This window comes from Helianthus annuus, chromosome 15 (genome assembly GCF_002127325.2).
Source record: "Helianthus annuus cultivar XRQ/B chromosome 15, HanXRQr2.0-SUNRISE, whole genome shotgun sequence".
Classification (NCBI taxonomy): Eukaryota; Viridiplantae; Streptophyta; class Magnoliopsida; order Asterales; family Asteraceae; genus Helianthus; species Helianthus annuus.
The window spans coordinates 156517838-156536571 of NC_035447.2; the positions used below are offsets into that span (position 1 = coordinate 156517838).

The following is an 18734-nucleotide window of genomic DNA, read 5'->3' on the forward strand; positions in this document are numbered from 1 at the left end:
TGTTTAACTTATGGCCATGATCCGAAATGTCTGTTACAGTTCAAATTGGCATACTTTCGCAGTTTGTCAAATTTAGTCCCTGTAAACGATTAAACTTGATTTTGCCCTACCAAAGCCTTCAAAACTTATTTCTAAGTTATGTAAAGGTTATTTAAGGTATGTTAAGCCTATTTCACTATCCCGGAGTGTTCGCTGCATTATCTGGTTATATTTACGCATCAGTGCGCGTATAACTTTTCAGAAAGCGATTTAGAGCTTGAAATCGAACAAGAATTGATATGTGCAAAAGACACACATATTTATACAGATCCCAAGTATGAAATGCAATATTTCATTGGATTGGTATTCGTTTGAAGGTCGCAGTGACCCAGGTGTCACATAATTGACTCGTAGCATTTACGAAATTGACCATTTCGAATAGATCGTATCATACTCCCTCTTAGCCAGCCAACACCCACCTAACTGGTTCAGGTGATTTTATCTTCAATTATTTTCAGATAAATGTGTTTTTCGTCAATTGTGTTTCTAGCAACTGTGTTTTGCAAAGGTGGTTATCCAATAGAAACATAAGGCATTCATTACCATAAACCTATCTCGCTTAACGATCACATCCAAACCAACAATGATCTATTGTACCAAAAACCTATATCGCTTGTTATTGTGGGTTTTCCATATACATCTCTAAATTAGCTTCATTTCTTTTTTGTTTCTTTTGGTAAGCAATTACATATATTTCTTTTGGTAAGCAATTACATATATCCCTTAACGATCACATCCAAACCAACAATGATAAGCATTCGTTACCATAAACCTATCTCGCTTAACGATCACATCCAAACCAACAATGATCTATTGTACCAAAGATCTATTGTACCAAACATATATATCGCTTGTTATTGTGGGTTTTCCATATACATCTTTAAATTAGCTTCATTTCTTTTTTGTTTCTTTTGGTAAGCAATTACATATATTTCTTTTGGTAAGCAATTACATATATCCCCTACTTTAAAGTCCTAATTACATATTTACCCAACCCAAAAAATTAAATTATATATTTCCCTTTTCTATAGCAAAATGACACAAATACCCTTTCAAACGTAAAAAACTTACGATCTTTCATTCCCTCCCACCCATTACCCCAACGACTCCTCCCTGATGAAAACGATAGTTGCCAGATCCTACACCGGCAATACGAACCGGCAACGAGAAGAGAACCGGCGACCATAACCGGCAACACACCATGCCATTGCGAACCGTAATGGAAGAAGAGAACAGGTGTGTTTTTATTTCAATCTTTTTAGGAATAGGTTCTTTAAAGATCATCGAATATGTTCACATATCTAATGTAGGGGTGTTCATCGAATCAAATAATGTATTTTCAAATTAATCCAATTGAATTTTTCTATGTTTAATGTTTTTACCTGAATTCGTATTCGATTAAGATTTGATTTATTCGCTTCGAATTCGTAGTCCAATTTTATGCCTAATTCAATATTCCATTCAATTCGTATTTGAAACTCGAATAAATTCGATATAATTCAAATAAGCCTAAATAATAATTTTTTTTTTACTTCGATTTTTTAAACTACTACAAACTAATTATAAAGGCTTTTAGAGTTTGGCCCAAAGTTAGAAGGTTTTTTTTTCTTTTTTTCTTTTTTTCCATATGTGTATATAAATGAATGTAAAAAATATATGTGTAATTTGAAATAGAATTTTGAATCAAATCGAACTGAAAATCATAAATTCGTATTCGATTCGAATCTGATTACTTGACTCAAATTGAAGTCAAATATTTGAAAACCCAATTCGAAGCTTGATAAATGAATTCGAATCGAGTCGAATTTCAAATTTTTCGAATCCGAATCGAATACTGAACACTCCTAATCTAACTTTGTATTAGTCTCTAACTAAGGTATTAATCTTTTAATATAAACATCACAAACCTTGCAAGTGCTTAAGATTTGATATAGGCGATTAAGGCTTTTAGAAGTACTTAATCATCAACAGACTTAATATACTCAACCAATGTGTTCATTGTTCAAATACATCTGTTACAATAACCATATGTATAGTATTTCAATAAGATATAATTTATTTATTTTTTTGGAAATTAAACATCATAAAAATCTGCTTGCTTGTGCGCTGATTTTGCAGTTCTGATTGCTGAAAGATCTACATGGCCGTTTTCTTTCAAGAATTCTTGATACCATCTACCTGACAATTTGGGTACCCTGTCAAATGTTTCCCGGTCAACATAGTGTAACCCGAATCTGTTATTGTAACCCTGAGCCCATTCGTAGTTGTCCATCAACGACCATATAAAGTAGCCACGGACATCCGCTCCATTCCTGTTATTCAAAGAAAAATTTAATCCCCTTTTGACTTTCATGGTCAGTGCCAAGTATAGTTATGACACCAACATAGTCGAGGCTTAATGACAAATCTTATTGTAGGTTTCAAGCTAGTGGAAGGTTAATTCGCGCTGAGTTTATAGCTTACAAGTCAAAGTATACCAAACTCACCTTATAGCTTCAGCTAAAGAAGCAAGATATGTCTGATGGAATTCAATTCGCTTGAAATCGTTCAGTATCTCTTCAACTTTTACATCCTGCACATGTGGTGATGAATACCCTGAAACAAAATCACCGAAATTATTAATATAGTATTATAGATGACTTAGTCTCCAATAGACACATGTTGACAGTGACAAAACTTACCATTTTCGGTGATAAACATGGGTGTGTTATTGTACCTAGTTTTGAAATAGTTAACAATCTCTTCCATGCCTCTAGGAACCACAAAAAATCTTGGCATTGATGTCTGTCAAATACAAAATCCTTCATTTTTATACCAACTTTGTAAAAAATAAAAGGAAAAATTACAAGTTTTGTCCTTTATCTTTATACCACTTTTCAGGCGGTGTCCTTTTTAACGAATGTTGACAGGCGGTGTCCTTTACTAGGTATTTTGTTGCAATTTTAGTCCTTTACACCCAACCCAGTTAAAAAACCCTGTTATTTGTTGAGTGTAAAGGACTAAACTTGCAACAAAATACCTAGGTAAAGGACTAAACTTGCAACAAAATACCTAGTAAAGGACACCGCCTGTCAATATTCGTTAAAAAGGACACTGCCTGAAAAGTGGTATAAAGATAAAGGCCAAAACTTGTAATTTTTCCAAAATAAAATAAAAACATAAACAGCACATGAACCAGAATCAGTATATCGTAGTACCGGATCACCGATCGGCACACCGTTACGCTCTCCAGTAATTTCCACAAAACCTTTGATGGCACGATTAGCAGTTTCTGTGCAGCTAGAATTCATACAATCTTTGGTGTATATAGCTGAATAATGGTTGATTCCAATAAAATCAATACTGTTCTTCATAAATTCTTTTTCATCCGCCGAGAATGTTGGTAAATTATTTCCATGATATTCACGCATTACTTGAGGGTAATCACCAAATATAGGCGGATCAAATGACCTATTTGGATTGAAAAAAATTGAAACTGTTACATTCTTTTTGGTAAAAAAAGGTTATAAATGGACATATAGTCCAGAATATTACCAACCAATATTGAAGAGCATGGCCCTTTCTGCAGCCTTTTGATCTAAATAGCTGTCTGTAAGTGGCTCATACATGAAACAATGTGCAACCAGTCCTATCAATCCACCCTGTGTTAGCTGCATTTGTAAAGATTATGATGATTCTACCTAATTAAAAATAATTACCTTATGTAAAAAGAATTACAAGTTTATTAAATACCTGAAATTTGTCATGATATAGCTTTGCAGCCTTGCCATGGGCCAATAACATGTTGTGCATAGCAAAAAGAGGCTCAACATCTGAATTGCCAGCAATACAGTTGCCAAAAGGCTGCGAACAGCGATTCGGTGGATAATCCCCTCTTTCATAAGCCATTTCTGAAACCAAATTTGGTTCATTGATGGTGACCCAGTATTTCACGCGGTCGCCAAAACTTTTAAAACAAATTTCTGCGAAATGTACAAAATCGTCCCTGCAAGAAAGGTGTTACCAATAACCTGAGCAAAAGGGTATCAGTTGATTTTGAGGGTATACACATTTTAACATACTGCATTTGTGGGTCGAGCCAAGCGCCATATTTTTCTTCGAGTTCTTGAGGGAGATCATTATGGTGAATTGTCACAAAGGGCTCGATTCCTTTATAACTTTGCGTTGTTAATGAAAAAATCAGAACAGTTTCTTTATATTCATTTAAATGAAACAAGTCTTTTACCTTTATGTATAAGATTATCAACGATATTATTGTAAAACCTGATTCCTAGAGGATTAACTTCACCAAATCTTCCACCTAAATGAAATGTTACAAAAACAATATCATTTTATAGACTAGGAACTTAAGAGATGGAGCATGATTAAGTAAGTTTACTTGGAAGAATTCTACTCCAAGAAATTGAAAACCGATATGCTTTTAATCCAAGAGAATGCATCATTTCAATGTCTTGCTGTGAATAAACCAAGATTAAAGATTAAAAAACTAAAAAAAAAAAAAAAGAAATTAAAAAGTGAAAATCACCAAAATAGGCATGTGACCAAAAGTTTGCTCAAATAGGCATTGACTTTTACGTTTGGTCAAAAAGGCAAACCAAAACAAGGAGAACAAATTAGCAAGGACAGCCCCCACACTTCAATAATCCGGCTCCTTGATGGTCCGCACTCCAATCATCCAGCTCCTTTACATACGGATAATCTGGCTCTTTCACATCCCACACTCCGATAATGTGGCTCATAGCCTAAAAATCTGAGCTTTGGCCATGTATAGCCCTGGTCGAGATGCAGATGCAGTTCAAAAAAAAAAAAAAAAAAAAAAAAAATCCGGCTCCTTAATAGCAAACTTAAAAAAATATAAAAGTCGATGCTAATTTAAGCAAATTTTGTGGTAACTTTACCTATTTTCCCAAATAAAGGTTTTTTTTTTTTTTTTTTTAAATTAAAAACAATGCAGGAGCAAGTAAAAGACTGATACCATGAACAGATGGTAGTGATCATCTGCAATATCTCCATTCTCGCCATCTTCTGCACATCCTAATAACAATGGTGGCGGTTTGACCAACGTTTGACTTTTCATATTGATGAATCAAACAACAGTAAACACTACACTAACCTTTGGAATGACAAAACTCATCCCAATTGTTGAGAGACTTTCCATCTTCAAGATATGCACCTTCAACCTGCAACAAAGATCATGTTCTTATGGTGAAAATAACACAACTTAGTGAACAAGTCAAAGTATACTTGATAAGCAGAAGTAGCTGCTCCGAAAAGAAACCCGGGTGGAAAATCGGATCTTTTAATCGGGTCTTCAGCTTCTTGATTGAATCTTGACCCATTGCCAGCATCAAGAAAAGTAAAAATGACTAAAAGGAGATAAATTGCTACTGAATTTAGTTCCATTTCTAAGAGTTTGAATGAAATGATTAAAAGTCCAACTAATATATTCACCCAGCCATTTTCCTATGGACCCTCAAATATTTATATATTTGTTTTGGTAATTTTATGAATTATTTTTTCTCATATTATATATATATTATTGGCAAGGCTTCATGAACAGTGTTTTTAAGCCTTGCCAGCACATTGTTTTCTTGGGCTTATTAACCAGATGTTAACATTATCCTTAGGCCACGCATATTTTATGTGCAAACCCACTAACTCTTCACCCTTTAAAGCCTGAATTTATTACTTCTTATCTCCCTCATCCTTTCTTAGTTTTTCTAAAGACCTAACCACCGTCAAAACACCAGAACCACCATATCTTCCTCTGCCACACAACCACCATCTGAAGCACCACAATCGTCGTACAATCGGAGCTTACTTCAACAACAAACCGCCACTAAATCTCTCGGATGTCCGGCGTCATCTTTCACCTTCAACATTTTATTAACTGTCACAATCATCATCCTTCTCAGATCTTCATGGCGTTCTTCTCTCTCTACATCCGTCGTTTGTACAACCTCCGACGAACTGTCGCCGTATTTCGGCAAACGCAGTGGCACTTCGGTTCTGCTGTACGGCGGCGAGTTGAAGTTGTTGAATGAATGCTCAAACTGTTGAGTGTGTTTGAAGAGAGAGAAACGATGAAGATGAAACAATCGTAATTAGTAACTTCAAATTAAATGTATAGTTGTAAGTTTTGAGCTTGGGAAAATAATAAAAAGTAAAAAAAAAAGTACAGAGCAAAAGAAAGCAAGATATCACATCAAATCAAACAGTTCACATTTCCAAGATTAAAATCGACTTTGCGTTGCATTGCATCTGCCCCTTTGTTGGTGGTACAACTTAATATAGCTTAATGTACAACCACTTTTATCTTCTCATTATAGAGAAATTTATTGCTTAGCCACAAGTCCACTGTCTTCATTTATAAATAATTGTTCTGTTGTATAATTTTATAAATATATTATTATTATAATAGTAAGATGACATTTTTCATTAATAAAACCTTTTAGTTACTCACGAAGTTTATTAGTGAATTATATATATTTATATGTGGATGTGGTGAGATTGTCATAAATTGTATTTTCAAAGAATGTCATTTTGATCCATTGTGTTTTACATGAGTCTTGATTGAACTTTATATATTCATTGTACATTGAATATATTTCAACAAGACGTGTATGCTTGATTGTATATTTGTTTAAAAACATATTATTTCTTATTATAAAGCATAAGGTGTTCGACAATAGGTGGCGCGCCCGCAACGCGCGCGAGGCTATAATCCTAGTTAGATATTAATGTCAATGAAAGTGACCACCATACCCACGCGAATAGTGTGGTTCTGGTGTATATCAGGTTAGGTTTGGTGTGTGGAGGTGATGATAGAAGATCATGATGATAAATAATTTATGAAGCTTGAAGAACATATAAACAAACGTAAAGCCTCAAAATTTTTGTAAGAAACACCAAACTAATCTAGTGATTATTTTGTGGTTAGTATCTCGACAAATAAGGTTAATCTTCTTTATTCCGTCCAAGCTGCGAGGCGATGATCCTGTAAAACACTAAACACACCGTTAAACTCGTTACGAGGAGGGGAATAGGGGGTTCTCCTCGTAACCATCATTCGGCGTGAGAATAAGTATATGTTTTGAGGATATAAGTGTGTGATTAAGAGTTAGAAAGCAAAGGAAGCAGAATGCTTAAACCTGAAGGTGAAGGTCCCTATTTATAGCCAGAGTGGACTAGAAGGAGATGGGCTGATGGGCCTTGGGCCTGTAGTCGACAGCGAGGAATATCCGTTTTGTCCCCTCTGCCACGACCGTTAGTGCTTCTGGGCGAGAGGGGAGCTGGCGCACACTGAATGGATCCACGTGGCCTGACCGTTGTCCTTGTTGTCTCGTCTGTCATCAACGGCCAAGTGGAGATCGTGGAGCAGATGTCGGCGCACACTGATTGGTGCCACGTGTGCGTCCTTGTGTACCTTTTCGTCTCTTGTACGATTGTCAATCGTGGAGCATGATCGGATACAGCCTGTTGGACGCTTATTGGTCCACTACTCTGCCACTTGTACCTTTAGTACTTGTCCTTAGATTACCTGCGCTTCTGTTCTTCGCGCGACCATTAGGGGTATCCCGTGTAGCCGGCGCAGGGCCCAGGAAGTGAGGGTCTTCATCTAAGGAGCCAAGTGTGAAATCTAGTCTTGTTTTTATCCTGACCCCGTGCGCGACCTAGGTTACACCTGATTGGCCGGCACGAGGTTGGAAAAGATACCAAATTAGTCTGCTAAGGGTATGGTCTGGCGCGCGACCTGATTGTTCGGCGCGAGTTTTTGGGACCATACCCCTTCAAGTCCCCCTAGTCCAGTGCTGCTTCGATGCGCGAGGCAAGTGGTTGGAGCTCTGGACTAGAAAAAATAAGAAGTTAAGCTTGCCCCTGTCTGGGTTTCCTGAAAGCATCTTCTAAGCAAGAAGAGCTGGCGCGCGTGTAATGTGTTGCACTTCACGCGTCGCAACTATCTAGCTGGCGCACGTGTGAAGTGTTGTAATTACCGCGGCGCAGCTGCCGAGCTTGTTACTAAAGTAACATGCTAATTCGTGCAGGGCAAATTCTTGGAGTTTGAAGGTCTATTTTAATAGAAGAGTTGGCGCGCGTGTGAATGAATTGCTGTGCACACGGCGCAACTTCCTACCTTGTTGATGAAGTAATCTATGCATTTGCGCTGGAAATTTCTTGAAATCTGAAATCTGACAGGTTGGTGCAAGTTGTTAGTGACAACGATGTTTGAGTTGGCCGTTGACACAGTGATGGTCATGTTGTCACTGTGTCAGTCGCACCTTTTTTTTCTGGTGTTAGGCGAGTGAGACCCACGCGCGCGTGGTAACCGTCGCTCTGAATTTCCCGCCTTACGTGTCAACTCCTGGTTTGGACGCGCGCGCGGCTGCTTCGGCACAGTTACCCATTGCAATAAACGCGATGGGTATAAATGCTTGACGAGGAGATAAGGATCACCGTTTCTTTGAATCTCTTCTCTCTCTTTCTAGTTATCCTTTGAGGATCTTCAAAACTTCAAAACTTCCATCGAATCTTTAAATTCTTTCTGCCAATCTGCAAACTCTTCTTGAGAATTTTGCAGATTTCCTTTAAATCTTCTTCGAGTTCTTAAAAGTCTTTTCAGATCTTCGAACCTCTATATTGCGAAGTCAACTTCCGACGATGTGGTAATGGTGGAGGAGGCCGGAGATCCTCTGCCACCATTAAAGTGGGATCAAGGTCTATTCGAATAAGTTGTTAGGGGCCAACAATTTGCAGCGGAGTGGGACGCAAGATACCCGACACAAGGACAAACAGCTGCCGATGCCCCACCAAGCTACATCACTTTATATTCCGACTTCTTCGGGGAAGGGAACTTCCGGCTACTGGCCACCCACTTCTTGGATGCGATACTACATCATTATGCCTTCCATATTTCACAACTGAGCCCCATGGGCATGGTGCGCATTCGGCATTTTGAGTTTGCCTACCGGTCACAAGGTGAGGAACCCACTGTCGAGAAATTCAAGGTATTCTACTAGCTCCAAAGTAAATTGGGATTCTTCTCCTTTGCCCATCGTGGCGCGAAGAAAATTTTAATCAGCCCTCCAAAGAGCTTTCATGATTGGAAGATGAAGTTCTTCTATAACCGTGAGGAGGTAATCTCGGTCAATATGGAGTTCCGTGATTTAGCGACTATTCCCAAGGAGGATATGAAAATCCCGCGTGGGGCAAACTGGTACGAGAAGTTGATGGCGCTGCCGAATCGGGTGTTCGGTGAGCAGGTACTGGTCGCAGCAGGCATGAGCGACAAATGGACGGAAAAGAGAGAAGATGTGTCCGTTCTGCTGCTTAACGGTGAAGGTAAATATCCTTGTTCTGTTACTCCTTTTATAAGAGGTTTTTGAAGATAACTTATTTCGTTGTTAACTCCTCGTTTTTAAATGCAGAGGTTGCGCTTTATCAAAGCACTTTTCCTGCCTTTGCCGGTACTATGGGTGTGAGGCCGCTGCGCAGCGGCGAGAAGTATTGGTTCGAGTAAATCAAGCCGAACTTCATGTATGCCAGAGCTGGGCTATTTGCTGCTCCTCTTGCTGCAACTGAAGGTGCGCGTATTCTGAACCCTAGGCCATGTAGGGCCATAACTCCTGCTGGAAAAGAGATTGTCTATCTTTCCAGCGAGGAGTCCATTGCTTCATCGGAACATGAGTTAAAACCATCACATGGTGTGTTTGCAGGTGTGTTGCACAACTTAGGAGTCGTGCATGACGAGAAGAAAGCGAAGAGGATTGTGAAAAGGATTGTGAAGAAAAAAGGTGACCGTTGCAGGAGGGGCGGCGGGTAAGAGAACAGAGACTGTCGACGCAGCTTCCGATGTTGCATCCCAGAAAGGTACTGCTCGCTTCCGTCAAAGTAATCTTGAAGACTATGTATATGTAACTAGTTCCTTTGAGTAATTGTATCCTATAGGTGGGAAACCTTAAGGCGGCACGGCAGCTACTGCGCGGAGCTCAGGAAGCGCGGGCTCTAAAGGCCCTAAATCTTGTGCGACCCCCGCCACCGTTCATATAGAAGAAACTGAAGCTGAGCCTAATGCTGAGGAGCTAATCAGGAAAAATGCCTCGAAGAGATCCCGCGTGGAGACGAAATCTGAGGCCACACCCCCTGCTAAGAAGGTTGCCACTAGCAAGCCTATTGGAAAGAAAGGGAGCCTAAGGACTCTTTATTCTGAAGTCTCCTCGGGTAAGTGTTCTCACATTTGTCTTCATTATCTCTCTTTGCCTTTATCGTTTGGTTGACATTTTTTCTTCATTGTAGAAGAAGTTACAAAGAAGCCAGCTGCGTGGCCAAAAACCACTGTCATTCCCCCCAAGACCGCCGCTACTGTTGAAGGGAAAGCCAGATGGGCTGAAAAGGCTGGTGAGATAGAAATTGCAACCTCTAAGGCTGGGAAACAGCCGATTAATATAACTCCGGAGGTCGAGAAGACTCCGGAGGTTGTGAAAGCTGCTGGGGGTGAGTAGCCCAAATTTGAGCGCATGGTCCCTGCTGCGCAGCAGACTGCCCCCATCCAGATAGAAACAATTACACCGACTGCTGGGGAGTCTGCTGGCGGTATTCATGAAGAGGGTCATGTGAAGGCCGGAACCGCTGGGGGTGGAGGCGCAGGGGATCGGGTGCTGGCGCCAGAAAAGATAGCCCAGAAAAGACTAAGCCAATGATTCCGTCACCGATCCGTGCTGATGATACATTGGGCGACACATACTACAAGACTTATGATGATAGTCACGCCAATGAAATCCACCCCCTAGGTGAAGTGCGTCACCAGAAGGACCGTGGGCATGATCATCTATATCGATCACATATTTATGCCCAGGCCAACTATGCTTCTACCGGTCAGTAAATCATGCGTGAGTGGCGCACGATGTACCTTGAACGCTCGAGCTTGGAAAAACATAAAGAGCGATTGGCTAGTGAAGCCAAGTAGTTTGAGTAGGCCAATGCTCAACATGCTAAGGAGAAAGAGGCCTTTGAGCAAGAGAAGAAGTCTGAAGAGTGGGGCCTCCAAGGCCTGAAGAAGAAGCTTCAGGCGAGCGAGGATACGCTCGCTGAGAAGCGCCGAAAGTGGTGCATGGCTTGCGAGAGGGATAATGAACAGATGTTCGCCGCGCGTACAAAATTTACAAATCTTAAAGCGTGTGTTGAAGAGTTGAAGAAGTCCGAATCAGACTATAAAGATAAGTACGAAGAGGCTAAGTCGCATCGTGAGCGCGTTGAGATCCTTCAGGTTAGTACCCTTTCGATTTTTGTAGATAGCTATGTTGAGAATATTTTCTGACTTGCTCATATTTTCCCTTAAGGGCATGCAGGTTGAATTGTCACAACAAATCATTACCAGGGATAAGGATCTGGCCGGCAAGGATGTAGAGATTCCTGAGCTTAAACGCCGCTTGCGCGAGGTGCAGGAGAGTTTAGAGGCTGAGAAGCAAAAAAGTGACTCACTGGAGATTGATCTCACGGTTGAGAAGGTGAAAGCTGAGACAGCGGAAGAGGTTTTCAAGGTTAGCTAGGCGGCCTTGAGTTCAATAGACAGTGGAGCCGCTCATCACAGACTTGGGATGGATGCAACATTATGGAGTTGCGCACGTAAGTGTCTTCCTTTTTCCCCTTATCTGAATTTTTGAACTCTTCATTTATATTTTTTCCACTCCTTGAGCAGATTGCCAATTCTATCCTTTATGCTAAGGAGCTTGACAGGGCTGTGGCTGCGCTTACTATGGTTGCACGAGCTACTGGCCATCAGGTCGGGTATGTGGAATGCGCAACACATGTTGAAGAGAGATTGCTCCAGGCTGAAGAGAACTACGACAACCTCTCCTTGCCCATAATGGGCTTAGTCACTGAGGCTTTGAAGCATGAAGATTAAGTTGCGCGCCTAAGCTCCATCTTTTGAGCCTCCAGAAACAGTCACCATGTCTGTTCAAACATGTGGCGTTGTGTAACTCTTCCATGAACCCAACCCCCTGCTTGGTCATGATGTCTTCAAGCATGTAGTCTTCCTGCTCTCCTTTATCACATATAACGGTCACCATGTCTGTTTCTTCATCAAAACGCCATGATGTGATGACTGGGTCTATTTTTCCATCTGCTTTGCTTTGTCCAAATTTCCTTGTTAATCTTCTCATAAGCTTTTGTGTTTCATGACATTCGTTATCTAGAGGGATGCCAAGCGATAGGATACCCCTCTGTACCGCTTCTTCTGTCACACCTCAAATCCACAAGCGGAGTATCACCACAGGGGGCGTGACATGACCAGGAACAAGCCACCAATCATATTGAACAATGTATTAAAGTAAATATAAAACCAGCCAACAATATAATTGGTGTCCAAAACAAATTAACTAAGTCCAGGTTATCAGCAGAAGCATAAAGTTTAAAACCAAAACATAAGTTTAAAAGTTCATAAGTTTAACATGGAACTAAACATTCCATATCCCACAATGACATCGTCCTCCTGTGCAAGCTCCATTTAAGCACCTAATGACCTGCAAGGCATATAGTAATGAATCAACAACAAAGTTGAGCGAGTTCACAGTTGGGTGTTTGTTTTAAGTTGTTTCAAAAACATAGGTTTCCTTGAGCTGGCTTACTTGCCATGGGGGTTACCCCATAGTTTAAAAACATGATTAATCCTTTCCTTTTACTCTGGCTCCCAGCCGTGGGGGCTACCCCATGAATATCCCGCTAGACCCGTTACCATATCGACTACTAACTGAGAAAGTTGGGTGCCCTAAGTCAATGTCTATCATCATTGACGTGCCCAGATCCATTAGTCCACTCCCGTCCTCTGCGGCACGGTGTGAGGCTTGTCAAACCTAATAGCGCTATTTAACTAATGACCCGTTCCCCATTGGCCCGACGATTAAGTCAATATAAAAATGAGGGACTTATGATAGAGTTTTTGGTCTAGTAACAATGTTGTCACCCTTCAGTTAAGAGGGTGGAGGTACGTGTCCCATATAATGAGCTCACGCAGGTTCCAATGTTGACACCCTTCAATTAAGAGGGTGGAGGTACGTATTCTAACCAAGGAGAATACGCAGGTTTCCTTTCAATCAATTACCCATTCCCAGCCACCGGGAATCCCATGCCTTGTAGAAAGTGTGAACTCACCTCGATTTGCTCGGCAGATAGTTTACTTGTTAAAAGTCTTTAGTTTATCACGTCTTATTATAGTTACCACGTTTCATTAGGTTCGTATTTAGATAACGGCACGTATACACGTATTTAACGCGTAGCCCAAGTATTACGTATACAAGTATTTAGCATATAGCACATAAACACATATTATACATTCATGCACATATGATTCCCAATATACTATGTGGTCCATTAGTGAGTGTGCGATTATAAATCAAGTGTGCGACTCAACCAACATGTACGATTCATGTTCATAAGTGTGCAATTTAAAATAGAGATCAGGAATGTGACCCAGTTAGTGTGCGTCTAAAATTTAGGACAAAACTCTTGAGTGTACGTTCAATAGGTTTTGGGTTTGTGAGTGGCCCCAAATACAACACGAGCCCAATAAAGACCCTTACTGGCCCAACATATGACTAACAAAATGGTTGTGCAATCATGCAGGAAGTGTGCGACATGTAATATTACACATAAAATATCCTTATTTCAGATCATATCACCTTGTGAATGGGTTGAACCCTATGTATGAACAATTGTACACTTTATGACATTCCATCATCAAATTTCCATATGGCAGACACCCATATTGAGATCAAAACAAATAAGACAAACTCCTCTTATTATCATTTCTACCCATTTAAAAGAAAACCCAGCTCCTATTTATGATTCATACTCATGTTTAAATCATCTGAGTGTTACATACATTACCATCAACCTTAACATCTAGAACTAAGTCATCATCATCATTATTCCAACAAGATCCCAACATCACTATTGCATTCAAAATCAATCATTCAGGACATGAAAACCAAGTTGTACCTTGAGCATGTACAGTTCATGAAAATCTAGCATCACATAATAAATCCTCATCACTCTTATCATTTAAAACAACTATCATTCATCTTCATCGTTAACACTTAATCAAATTCACTCATGGACATCTTCATTCCTCTAAACAGATTCATACAAGGTATCCTATCATTTAACAGATTCATCATCGGCACTTATAATCACAAAAATTCATCGTCACTTTTAATCACAAAACAAACCATATCAGACACCATCGACATCAACACTTAAAATAGTTACTACCTCATAAATCAAACAACAGTTTATTATCATCTTTTAAGGCATCTAACAGTGATCTCTATTATCTTTCATACTTTCATGTATATCATCGAGCATGAACTGTTCATGTCATCGCACAGCATGTACTTTCCTATAGTTTCATCAAGCATGAACAATACATATACATATCATCGAACAAGTATATACTTTCATATAGTTTCATGTAATCACTCAATCACAGGCGCCAAGCGAAGCTAAGGTTGGACCGAAACCGAGACAACACGTTTGTAAAACGAAGTAACGAGATATGTGGGGCTTACCAGCGATCGGTGACGTAGGAATGGTGATGTGCTCCGGTTGCCGAGGGAGGGAGAGGGACGAAAGTTGGTGTGCGTATTGGTGGAGGAAGCTGCTGCCAAAAGCCGTAGGGTTTGTATATATTTTCGTGAGGGTGAGATTGTTATGAAATTTTATACATACAAACCCACGTAGTTAAATAGCTGAACAAAAGAAGTCGGTGGAAACTTGTGGATGTGGGCCGAGACATGAGGTAGGGTGGGTTGAAAATTTGGGTTACAAGAAGGGATGTTGAGGTGTGGGCTTCCCACAAAACACAAACGTGGGGGAGGGGTTTGGTTAAGGTTGGATTCCAACATTTTACTTATGTATTATTATCAGTATTCTTTTTATTTTTGTTGTTATTATTATTTTTTTTAAACACAATACCTAAGTATAATCTACTCAAGTTATGGTTCGGTTTGGCTCGACAAGATAATGATTTGGCTTCAAGTATCCGATTATATAAAAGTATATTAGGCAAGTGCAATTAGTTTGTCACACACGTTCATGCATTTATATAAGATGAGTTTAACGGTGCTAACCTCAGAAGTACGGGTTATCACATTGTCACACCCCAACCGACGACGGAAACATCGGGGTGCGAGCACTAGGCGTTCAGATTGCTCAAGAGAATTCCACAACACTAGATATTTCAATAGATTTAAGTAGATTTCATAGTAATTGTCTAGAATAAACATCCATCAAACAAATATCAAATTACATCTTCAAATATCGTTCAAAAGTCTTAGATTAGCTAAGTGACGTTTCTAGGCATCATCCTAGCTTGTTTTCCATGAGTTCCACAACAACCTATCTGCCTGCAACATGTATTAAAATATCAATACAAAAGTATTGACGAGTATACAAGTTTGATAATAGAATAATAGATTAAAACAACTCATATCCACAGTGTAAGCAATAAAATAGTTTCAGCCGTGCTAGTGTCGCGGTCCACGCAGTGATAGCCCAAGTATCCCGATGCTTTAGTGTTTACCTAAGACTCAAGGTAAACTAGAATCCTCCTAACAATACCTCCGAAGAATAATGGGAGAGGTGCACCCCATATAGCGCTACTATTGTTAAGGCAGAACTATACCCCCTGGATTAAACGTCACATAACACAAATAGAATACTAGAATGCACAAGTTTTCACAACCACATAGGATAGAGTATAGATTGCCAAAAGTATTTAGTTTAATAGAATACATGTTACACCCCAAAAGTTTAAAGTAAAAAGGGAATCGAGTATACTCACAGTGATTACATAACAGTCGCAACTGTTATTGGATCAAAGGGAGCTCTTTTAGAGTTAGGCTGATTAGATTACAATAGGGTAAGAGCCGGGTAGAATAACAAGATTTCACAAGTGTTGGAACAGTAACTGGATCGAATGGCTATCTGATCGGATTGCCAGTCGGTCGTGTGATATATCCGGGTGAGAGACCAGGTGACTGCCCGATCGAATGGCCATCCGATCGGGTTGCCACTCGAGTGAGGTTCATAACAAAAGAGACTAGGTGACTGTCCGATCGGACAGTAATCCGATCGGATTGCCACTTGGTCCGAGTGTAGAGAATCCTGGTCGTTCCAATCGAACGGCTGCTCGATTGGACGGCTGTCCAATCGGGTTGTTGTTTGATCAGACTTCCCAGTTTTAATAGTTTACTAATGTTGTAAAAATTCTAAGTTTTTAGTTTAACGGTGACGGCACGACACGTACTGTGACAACAGTAAACTTGTTAGCACAAGGCCGTCCTGATTGGATGGGAATCACCCCTGTCCAATCAGTCGTCTGTCCTTAACGAAATTATGGCAGAATCCGTCTCATGCTCGTCTTCTCTGGCAAAACTTAGGTCCAAGCTGACTTTAGACTATCCATCAAGTCCATAGCCGGTTTAGATCCGGTTTCTACCAAAATAAGGCAAAAGTGGAAGAAAAGATGAAGAGTATTCCAAATTTTATATGAAAAGCATAGATTTAGCTTAAATTTTATGTAAAAATGCATGAAATACCTTAGATCAGAGCTAAATCTTGCTTAGAATGACATCACATGGCAGTTTGTACAAACCACCATGGTGACATTACCCTCAGATATGAGAGATTTCATGGTGAAAAGTGTGATTTCAAGTGAGAATCACGTAGAGAATGATGTGTAGATCAAGAAAGTACAAAGATCTAGCCTAAAACGTACCGAAATCAGCAAGAGAATGGAGAAATCAGGAGATAGGGGGTCAGGTCGAGCAGAGCTGTCACATCACTGAAAATGGTGATGTGACAGGTCTATTTATAGTGTGAGAAAGGAGAGGAGGAGGGAAGGTGTGGTTTGGTTCGGATGGTAGTCCGATCGGACGGCTGTCCGATCGGGTGGTCATCCAATAGGGTGACAATCCGATCGGATGGCCATTCTGACCAACCCAACCTTTCCGTATTCCATTTCTTGATTGTTTTGCGAGTTAGATTAAGCGTTGCATGGTATTAGGCAATAGAATAACCAGATTATAGCATTAACACATTAAAAGTTTATAAAATTAATAGATTCCGCCAGTGACAAGGCTCTAGTCTCTCGTTCAACCAAGAATCAAGTTTCATGAGTCTAAAGAGCCAAGCACAAATAGATTTAGGCATTCCAACATAGATTTAGACATTCCTGCACATAGAATTAGACATTCCAAGTATATAGACATTCCAAGCATTGTGATTTTAGACAATCCAAGTATATAGACGCTTAGGCATTCCACATATAGACATTCCTCATTTAGGCATTCCAACATTAGGCATTCCAGATAGACATTCAAGCATACGTTTAGGCATTCAAATCATATAGAATTAGGCATTTCCAAACGTATACTTAGACATTCCAAGAAAATAGACAATCCACATAGATTAGGGACTAACATAGACAAAAGTTAGACTTCAGGGACTATTTTTGACAAGATTCCTAAAGTTTAGGGATGCTGGGCGTTACAGTCTCCCCTCCTTTAGGAGATTTCGTCCCCGAAATCTTAGAAGAAGACTGCCCAAAGAGATACGGGTACTTGGCCTTCATATCACTTTTCAACTCCCATGTGAATTCAGCACCACGCTTTCCTTCCCATCGAACCTTGACAATGGGAATTTTGCTGCGCCTCAGATGCTTGACAGCTTGATCCTTGATTTCAACCGGTTTCTCCACAAATTGAACAACTTCGTTTATTTGCAAGTCTTCCAGAGGAACTTGCAGTTCCTCGTCGGCTAGACATTTCCGTAGGTTGGATACGTGGAACACTGGATGCACGTTGCTTAGTTCCTGAGGCAAATCGAGTTTGTACGCCGCCTTGCCAATCCTTTTAAGGATCACGAAAGGACCCACATAGCGAGGAGCGAGCTTTCCCTTTTTACCGAAGCGAACTACTCCCTTCTAGGGAGATACTTTGAGAAGAACTCGATCTCCAACAGCAAATTCCAGAGGCTTGCGCCTTCTATCAATGTAGCTCTTTTGTCTGCTTCTAGCCTTGATCAAGTTATCACGGATTTGAAGAATCTTATCCATTGTTTCTTGAATAATCTCAGGGTCAGTGAACTGCTTTTCCCCAACCTCATGCCAGCTGAGAGGAGATCGGCATTTTCGTCCATACAATGCTTCGAAAGGGGCCATCTGAATACTAGAATGATAGCTATTGTTGTACGAGAATTCTATCAATGGTAAATGTACATCCCAGTTACCACCAAAGTCGATGACACAAGACCGGAGCATGTCCTCTAGGGTTTGAATAGTGCGCTCGGTCTGTCCATCCATCTGAGGATGAAAGGCCGTGCTAAAATTCAATTGCGAACCCATAGCGGACTGAAATGTTTGCCAAAGACGTGAAGTAAAGTGACCATCACGGTAAGAGATTATGTCTAAAGGTACGCCATGACTACTTATAATCTCATCGATATAGATCCTAGCAAGTTTCTCCACTTTATAATCTTCACGGATAGGAAGATAGTGGACTGATTTAGTTAGACGGTCAATGATCACCCAAATACTATCATGACCGGCAGATGTACGGGGTAATTTGGTAATAAAGTCCATAGCAAGACTATCCCACTTCTACACGGGGATTTTCGGTTGCTCTAAAAGTCCGGAGGGA

The 18734-nt window shown here is 40.2% G+C and overlaps 1 protein-coding gene across 4 annotated transcripts; it reads right to left on the reverse strand.

The window, feature by feature from the left end:
• Positions 1-1996: 1996 nt before the first annotated feature.
• On the reverse strand, positions 1997-6256 carry LOC110912845 (beta-glucosidase 18). 4 transcript variants are annotated; one of them, XM_022157662.2, is made up of 12 exons: positions 5284-6256; positions 5153-5219; positions 5015-5064; positions 4418-4493; positions 4265-4339; positions 4101-4188; positions 3772-4024; positions 3574-3689; positions 3237-3489; positions 2721-2823; positions 2526-2634; positions 1997-2351 (listed from the first exon to the last, which is right to left on the reverse strand). In XM_022157662.2, exons 1-12 carry the CDS (start codon positions 5440-5442, stop codon positions 2114-2116), a joined length of 1587 nt encoding a protein of 528 aa, XP_022013354.1. In that variant the 5' UTR covers positions 5443-6256; the 3' UTR covers positions 1997-2113. The 4 variants fall into 4 exon arrangements, with proteins under 4 accessions (XP_022013354.1, XP_022013352.1, XP_022013351.1 ...); XM_022157660.2 differs by having other exon boundaries at positions 3574-3680; positions 5015-5073; XM_022157659.2 differs by having other exon boundaries at positions 5015-5073.
• Between the last annotated feature and the right edge of the window lie 12478 nt (positions 6257-18734).